The 8,891-nt window shown below is 35.3% G+C and overlaps 1 protein-coding gene across 1 annotated transcript; it reads left to right on the forward strand.

Annotated features, from left to right (window-relative positions):
* The first annotated feature begins 1,982 nt into the window (after positions 1-1,982).
* On the forward strand, positions 1,983-3,005 carry LOC103608648 (olfactory receptor 5A1-like). Its single transcript, XM_008593054.1, has one exon. The coding sequence runs from the start codon at positions 1,983-1,985 to the stop codon at positions 3,003-3,005; it is 1,023 nt and encodes a 340-aa protein (XP_008591276.1).
* Positions 3,006-8,891: the final 5,886 nt, after the last annotated feature.

Consider the following 8,891-nt stretch of genomic DNA (forward strand, 5'->3'; position numbering starts at 1 on the left):
GGGATACAGGCTCCTTACAAGATCATTTGCCTCATGCAAACCACCAAGTATAGTGCTTTGCACTCTATATTGGTTAACAATAAGATCAATGCAGCAATTAATACATTTTGGTGAGGCAGTGGAGAACAGTATTTTAATATGTGGTTCTGGAACTACAGCATCTGGATTTGAATCCCAGTTCTGTCCTTTATGGGTTGTGTAATCTTGGGCTATTTACTACTCTGACCCACAGTGTTCTTATCATTAAAAGCAGAAGAGTACATTACTCATAGGGCTGTCTGCCATGTTAAAATGAGATAAAATGTAACAAGATTCAGAACAGTAACTGGCATAGAGTATGCACTCAATAAATGTTAGGTATGTAATAGCTAGATTGCATGCCTTGCTTTCAAGGCAACTTTATCATGTAATTAGCAAAACATAAAAGGAAATCAAAAAGCTTAGGATTTTTAGAAAAAACTGGCCAGTGATAAGCTGGAATAACCAAGACTTGTATAAAAACTATTGTTTGTAGACATATTTCTGGGAATATGGTGCAGTACATATTCACAGAGACCACTAAGAAAGGAAGAAATTGGTTAATTGACAAAAAGAATTATTATGCATTATAATGATGAAAAAGATAACTATCTCAATGTAACCATCACACATTGTATACAACTATTGGACATCAACTTTGTACCTGAGTTCTATGTATTATACATTATATTTAACTAAATAAATAAATACAAGGAAAGCTGATAAAATCTTTTTTAATGGCTCAACCAGCTCAAATGCAAATAAATTTGTGAAAGTACAAAGCTGACAAGAAAACACAAACCCTAGAAGGTAGTGAACTGGGGCCAGCATTTTTCCAGGAGGGATCTACTGATGCCTGATGGCCTAAGGCCCGGGTTTTAATGGACATATGTATATGGGGAGGTGAGAAAACTCTGTGTGTGTCTGGATAAGAGACAAAACCCCACACCACTGAAACAGGGACTCCCAAAAGGTAACACTCTTGGAAAGAATAGAAAAAATCTGCCTCACAAAATCAGACAGGAATATGCACAGTTTTCTCAGATTTAGATGGGAGACAGAGAAAAAGGAAAAAAGAGGGAGGAGAAAGGGAGGTTTCAGTAATGGGCCACAATAATCAACCACATTGTATATTTTCAAAATAAAATAAATTTTTTTTTAAAAAGTGTCACTGACCAAAAGATGATTAGGAATCTCTGTCTTAGAAAATATACCTCATTAATATCTCTGATTTGAGAAAAGAAAAATACACACATGCAAGGAAGGAGCATCATGGATCTTTCAACCACCTATAGTTTAATTTCTCAGGGGCTTTCCTGGAGTCATTAAGTTGCTTAAGTCACATCCATTTCCAAGCTTCTTCTTGGTGTGTGACTTTTCCCACCCTCCTCCTACATTATTTTTTCATCTCTCCAGGGTTTCTGATAGCAGAAAGGCAGTTACAGAATTATCAATACTCCTCGATTTTCCATTAATTGAATGTAAGTTCTCAAAGATATTTTAAAGATCACCTAAAGATATTTTAAACAGTATCCTCATTATACACAGGAGGCCCAGCATAATTCAGGAGTGGCTCTAAGCACGGAGTGAATAACACATTCATGCCTGAGTAGAATTGTCCTGTTTGACCGTATAGAGAAATGACATTATTTTCCTCATTTGGCCTATCTCAAAAGGCTCATATATTTGCAAAATCTGGCATTAGAAAATAAAATTAATATATTTTAGGTGGTATCATACTAATGATGATTTAGTGTCTTTTGTCAACATAGACAGAATAATAATATTTACTAAAGAGAACTTTTTAGTTATGTTTGGTGAACATACATGAATAGCAGAAACTCACTTAACCTTGATGATTTAAGGTTGTATATTTTGCCAGCAGATGGAAAATAAATTAACTATATATCTTTTTCCTTTTTTGAGAATAAAACCATTTCCTTCTCTCACCTTTTCCCCAGCAGATGGCATCAAGCAGATCTATCCAAGGAGACAGAAACTACACTTCTGTGGCCGTGTTTATTCTCCTGGGACTTTCAGATGAAAAAGAGCTGCAGCTCATCCTCTTTCCAGTCTTCCTGGGCATCTACCTTGTGACCCTGATGTGGAATCTGGGTCTTATCATTCTCATCAAGATCAACTCCAACTTGCACACACCCATGTACCTTTTTCTCAGTTCCCTGTCATTAATAGACATCTGCTGTTCAACTTCCATCAGCCCAAGGATGCTCTCAGACTTCTTAACAGATGAGAAAACAATTTCCTTCATGGCCTGTGCCACTCAGTATTTTGTCATTGCTTGGATGGGTCTGGCTGAGTGCTGCCTCTTGGCAACCATGGCCTATGACCGCTATGTTGCCATAGGTAGCCCTCTGCAGTACTCAGCCATCATGGTCCCTGGCCGCTGTTGGAAGTTAATTGCTGTGGCCTATGGGACTGGTTTCCTTAGCAGCTTGGTTGAAACAGTCCCTTGCTTTCATCTCTTCTACTGTGGACCAAATATTATTCAACATTTCTTCTGTGATGTACCTCAGGTTATTTCTTTGTCTTGCTCCAATCCCTTCATCTGCCAAATGACTGTTTTTCTTGTAGCTATTTCTGTGGGTTTGGGTTCTTTGCTTGTTATCCTCTTATCCTATGGTTTCATTGCAGCTTCCATCCTGAAAATCTCCTCAGACAAAGGAAGTGCCAAGGCCTTCAACACCTGTGCCTCCCACCTGGCTGCTGTGATACTGTACTATGGCACAGCCCTCTCTGTGTACATGCATCCCGGCTCTGGCCACTCCATCAAGCACAAGGTGCTGTCCATTTTCTATATTATCTTTGTCCCCATGTTAAACCCTCTGATCTATAGTCTGAGGAACAAGGTGATCAAAGAGGCCCTCAAAAGGGTGATAAAGAGGTGGTGCATTTACTTTAGTAAGAAAAATGTTTGGGCAGCTTTTATTATCACTATCAGAAAGAGGGAAGTAAGAATATGTAGGTGACCTTTTCAGAACACAAGAATATCTATGTAAACAAAAGTGTGAATCTGGCTTCCTTGATTCTTGGTGTCATTGTGTTTACCTGCCCCTACCAAGTGATCTGTCTCATGCAGTGCCACGAACATTAAATACCATTTAGAAAGTCAGTTTTTGTGATTAGAATACAGGTAGACTAATCCCTAAAAGTGATTATGTTTTTCAAAACAGAGATGCTGCTAGATACGATTTGTAGAGAAATGACAAGAACCCAGGATGCTGTTCATCCTATTCTTTTCTTCACACAATTTGTTATTTCATTTTTATAAGTTCCAATAAAAGTAAAACCAATTTGTGCATAAAATTAAGTATATAATTATTAAATATATTTTTTAGTTTATTTTTTGAATTGAAACATAATTTTTTATACTAATTTATGGGGTGTAGAATTTACTATCAGAATTTGTGCACAATATATGATGATCAAGTCAATATTATTAGCATGTTCATTATTAGAAATAAAAATTATTCTTTGTGTCCCTCACCCAGTTATTCCCTAGCCCTGCTCCCACTTTTCCACCTCTATTAACTATACATCTACTCTCTCCTTCTGGAATTTCAACATTTTATTGTGGTATTTCTTTCTTTCATAGCTCCCTCTTGTGAATGAGGACATGAGGTATTTCCCTTTCTGTGCCTGGCTTATTTTTAAACATCCACCAATTATGTTTAATTACTAAACGTAATTTTCTCCAAGCTCATACATATTGCTGTGAATGGCAGAATTTCATTCTTTTTTATGATGAGTAATATTCCAGTATGTATGTATGCCACATTTTCCTTATCCAGTCATCTATCTTTGGATATTTATGTTGGGTCTGTATCTTGGCCATTATAAACAGAACTGTAATGCACATGGAAGTACAGGTATCTCTTCAACATGATGATTTATGCACTTTTGTAAATTTACCTAGAAGTTGGATTGCTAGATTACATGGAATTTCTATCTATAGTTATTTGAGAAACATCCATAATGTTTTTAAGTAATACCAAATTTTCTCAAAATATTCCAAAAAGTCATAGAGAAGAGAATACACTCAAACTGATTTTACAAGACAAGATCACCCCCAATACCAGAGAAAAAAAGACACAGGTAAAGAAAACCAAAGGCCAATATCAGTGATGAACATAGACGCAAATTTCCTCAACAAAATTCTAGTGAACTATATTCAGAATTTCATTAAAAGGATGATTCACCATGTTCAAATAGGATTTATTACTGGGATGCAATTATGGTTCAACATACACAAATCAATAAATGTGATCTACCACATTAACAGAATGAAAGACAAAAACCACACGATCATCTCAAAAGATGTAGACAAAATATTTTACAAAAAACAACATCTTTTCATGATAAAAGCTTACAACACATTAGGCATAAAAGGAAAATAACTTAACACAATAAAGACCATAAATTACAAGCCCTCACCTGACATTATACTCAATAATAAAAAGTTGCACTCTTTTCCTCTAAAATCAGGAAAACAGACAAAAATTCCAAGTCTCACCACTTCTGTTCAACATAAAAGGCATCCAAATAAAAAGGATGAAGTGAAATTTTCTTTCATTGCTGACCACCTGATATTATACACAGAAAATCCCAAAGACTTCACCATATACTATTAGAACTGCTAAATACAGTAAACTTTCAGGACAAAAAATCACCTTACAAACATCAGTAGTGATTCTACAAATTAAAAATGAATGAAAAAGAAATTAAGAAAACAATTATCTTTATAATAGCACAAAACCCAAAATACTCAGGGGTAAATTAAACAAAAGTGAAAGATCTGTATACCGACAGCTATAAAACATTAATGAAAGAAACTGAATAAGACACAAATAAATGGAAAGATATCCTGTGTGCATGATTTGGAAAAATTAGTATGTTCATACTACCGAAAGCAATCTAAAGATTTAATGCAATCCATGTAAAAATTCCAATGTCATTCTTCACAGAAACAGAAACAGGTCTAGTTTCATTTTTCCACATATGGATTTGCAGTTTTCACAGCACCACTTATGTTCTGGTTGCCTTTGTCCAAGATCAGTGAGCTGTAAGTGTGTGGGTTAATTTCTGGTTCTCTATTCTGTCCCACTGGTCTGTCTGTATTTATGTCAGTACCATGCTGTTTTTGTTACTATAACTTTGGAGTATAGGTTGAAGTAAACTAATGTAATGCCTCCAGTTTTACTTTTTTGTTGTTCAGAATTGCTTTGGCTATTGAAGGTCTTTTGTTTTTCCACATAAGTGTTACGATTGTTTTTTCTATTTCTGTGAAGAACGTCATTGGTATTTTGATGGGGACTGTCTTGAGCCTATAGATCAGTTTGGGTAGTATGGACATTTTCACAATGTTCCTTCTTCCAATCCAAGGGCATGGAATGTCTTACATCTTTTGATGCCCTCTTTAATTTCTTTCAGCAGTAATTTGTAGTTTTCATTTTAGAGATCTTTCATCTCTTTTGTTAAATTGATTCCTAGGTATCTCTTTTTTTTTGAGATTAGGTTAAATGGGCTTCCCTTATTCATTTCTTTTTCTGCTAGTTTGTTACTGGAGTACAAAAATGTTACTGATTTTTGCATGTTGATTTTATGTCTTGGAACTTTACTGAAGTCTTTTATGAACTCTAAGAGTTTTTTCATAGAGCCTTTAGCTTTTTCTCTATATAAGATCATGTCATCTGCAAATAGAGACAGTTTCAATTTGTCTTTTCAAATCTAGATGTCCTTTATTTCTTTTGCCTGATTGTTCAGGGTATTACTTCCAATACCATGTTAAATAGGAATGGTAATTGTGGGCATCCTTGTCTTCTTGTCCTTAGGATGATATTGGTAGTGGGTTTGTCATATATGGCTTTTATTGTGTTGAGATACTTTCTTCTATATCTAATTTGCTAAGAGTCTTTATTATGAAGCAATGTTAAATTTTGTCAAATGCTTTTTCTGCATCTATTGAGCAATTATATATTTTTTTTGTTCTTGATTTGGTTGATGTGGTGTATCACATCTATTGACTTTCGTACTTTGAACAATCTTTGCATCTATCAATATGTTTGGTTATATATCCTCTAGTGGGATTGCTGGATCATATGATAAATATTTGAGAGACCTCCATACTGTTTTCCATGATGACGGTACTAATTCACAGTCCCACTACTAGTGTAGAAGTGTTCCCCTTTTCTGCATCCTCACCAGAATTTGTTACTCTCTGTCTTTTTGATAGTAGCCCATCTACCTGGGTGAGATGATATCCCAATGTGGTTTTGTTTTTCATTTCCCTGATAAATAGCAATGTTAGCATTTCTTAAGATATTTATCTGCCATTTGTATATCCTGTTTTGAGAAATATCTATTGAAATCCTTTGCCCATTTTTTTATTGTGAATAATCATGAGATACAAAGCCGATTGTCACCCCACATGCTCATCATGTGAGGGCCAGATTCATACTGGAAGCATACTCATTACCACAAATCCCATTTGTACCCTGTGTCACACAACCAATTGTCCCCAGCCTGCCAGTCCCCGTGTCACACAGCCAACTGTTCCCAGCCTGCCCCCCCCCAGCCCTCCACACTTTGGAGCCCAAGAAATGTTCTCTCCCTCTGCAAGACCAATGCACTACTGTGGTCTTTCTTCCCTTCCTTCTTTCTCTCTTAGCTCCCACATGTGAGTTGAGCACACGTGGTATTTATCCCTCTGCACTTTGATTATTTGACTCCACATAAGTTTCTCCAGGCTTATTCATGTCGTTGCAAATGGGAACATTTCATTCTTTTTTATGGCAGAGCAGTATTGCATGGTGTACGGATACTACAGTTTCCTTATCCAGTCATCCATTGGTGGACATTTAGGTTGGTTCCATTCCTTGGCTATTGTAAACAGAGCTGTGATGAACACGGGAGTGCAGGTATCCCTTTGATTTGATGATTTCCATTCCTCTGGGTATATAACATCGAGCACATGTTAAAAAAAACAAATAATCCAATTAAAAAATGGGCAAAGGGGCTGAATAGACATTTTTCAAAGGAAATCATACAAATGGCAAACAGGTACATGAAAAAATGCTCAACATCACTAGTCATCAGGGAAATGCAAATTAAGACTACATTGAGATATGATCTCACTCCAGTTAGATTGGCTTAAATCAGAAAGGTGGTGAATAACAAATGCTGGCAAGGGCGTAGAGAGAAGGGAACACTTCTACAATGTTGGTGATATTGTAAATTAGTACAATGACTATGGAAAACAGTAGGGAGGTTTCTCAAACAAATACAGGTAGATCTTCCATATCATCCAGGAATGCCCCTTTTTAAATTACATTGTTGTTGTTGTTGTTATTATTATTATTATTATCATTATTTTACTGTTAAGGTCCCTGTATATTCTGGATATTAATCCTTGCCAAATGTATACATTGCAAATATCTCCAACTATTCTGTAGGGTGTCTTTTTACTCTTGTTTTTTTCCTTTGCTGTGCAGAAGGTTTTTAGTTTTTTATAATCCCACTTGTTTATTTTTCCCTTTGGTCTTTTGTGCTAGTTTCATTTTTCTACACATGGATATTCAGTTTTACCAGCAACATTTGCTGAAGAGTTTGTCTTTTCCCTAATGTATGTTCATGGCACTTTTGCTGAAGATTGGTTGGCTAAGTATGAGGGTTGATAACTGAGTTCTCTATTGTGTTCCATTGGTCCATGCATCTTTTTTTATGCTAGCACCATGCAGTTTTGGTTACTGTAGCTTTGTAGCATAGATTGAAGTCAGGAAGTATAATATCTCCAGCTTTATTTATTTATTTATTTATTTATTTATTTATTTATTTATCTCAGAGTTACTTTGGCTATTCAGTGTCTTTTGTTGTTCCATAGATATTTTAAGTTGCTTTTTTTTTTTTTTTTTTTTTTGCTTGAATCTGTAGATTGCTTAGGGTAATATGGATATTTTCAGAATGTTCATTTCTCTAAACCATGAACATGTAATGTCTTTCCATTTTTGGAGTTCTCTTTAACTTCTTTCCACACTCTTTTTCAGTTCTCATTGCAGTGATCTTCAACTTCCTTGGTTAGTGTGATTCCTAGGTATTTTATTTTTTTGGTATCTATTGTAAATGGACTTGCTGTCTTTAGTTCTTTATCTCCTTGTTTTTTGTTCACATGTGAAAACATTACTGTGTTTTGTGCATTGATTTTGTATCCTGCAACTTTACTGAACTTGTTTATCAGTTCTAGGAGTATGTTTCATTAGACTTCATAGGTTTTTCTATATACAGGATGATGTCACCTGTAAACAGAGACAATTTGATTTCCTCTTTACTTATTTGGATGCCCTTTATTTATTCCTTTTTCCTGATACCTCTGGCTAATACTTTCAATTACATGTTGAATATGAGTGGTGAGAGTGGGAATTCTTGTCTTGTTCCCATTATTAAAGAAAAAAAATTCAGCTTTACCCAGTTAGGATGATTTTGGTGATATACATATGTTTTCTCTTATATGTCTTTCATAGATGTTGAGATACCTTCATTCTATACCTAATTTGTTGAGAGTCTTTATTACAAAAGGATGTTGATTTTTGTCAAGTGCTTTTTGTGTCTTTTGACATAATCATGTGGATTTTTTCCTTGATTTTGTTGATGTGTTGAATAACATTTATTGACTTGCAGAGGTTGCATGATCCTTGCATCCCTGGGATGAATCCCACTTGATCATGATGCATAATATTTTCTATATGTTGTTGTATTCTGTTTCATAATACTCTGTTTAGGATTTTTGCATCTATGTTCATGAAGGATATTGGTCTCTTGTTATATCATTGATTTTGGTATGATGGTGATGCTGGCCTCCT

The sequence above is a fragment of the Galeopterus variegatus genome, unplaced genomic scaffold (assembly GCF_000696425.1).
Source record: "Galeopterus variegatus unplaced genomic scaffold, G_variegatus-3.0.2 Scaffold8665, whole genome shotgun sequence".
Lineage (NCBI taxonomy): Eukaryota > Metazoa > Chordata > Mammalia > Dermoptera > Cynocephalidae > Galeopterus > Galeopterus variegatus.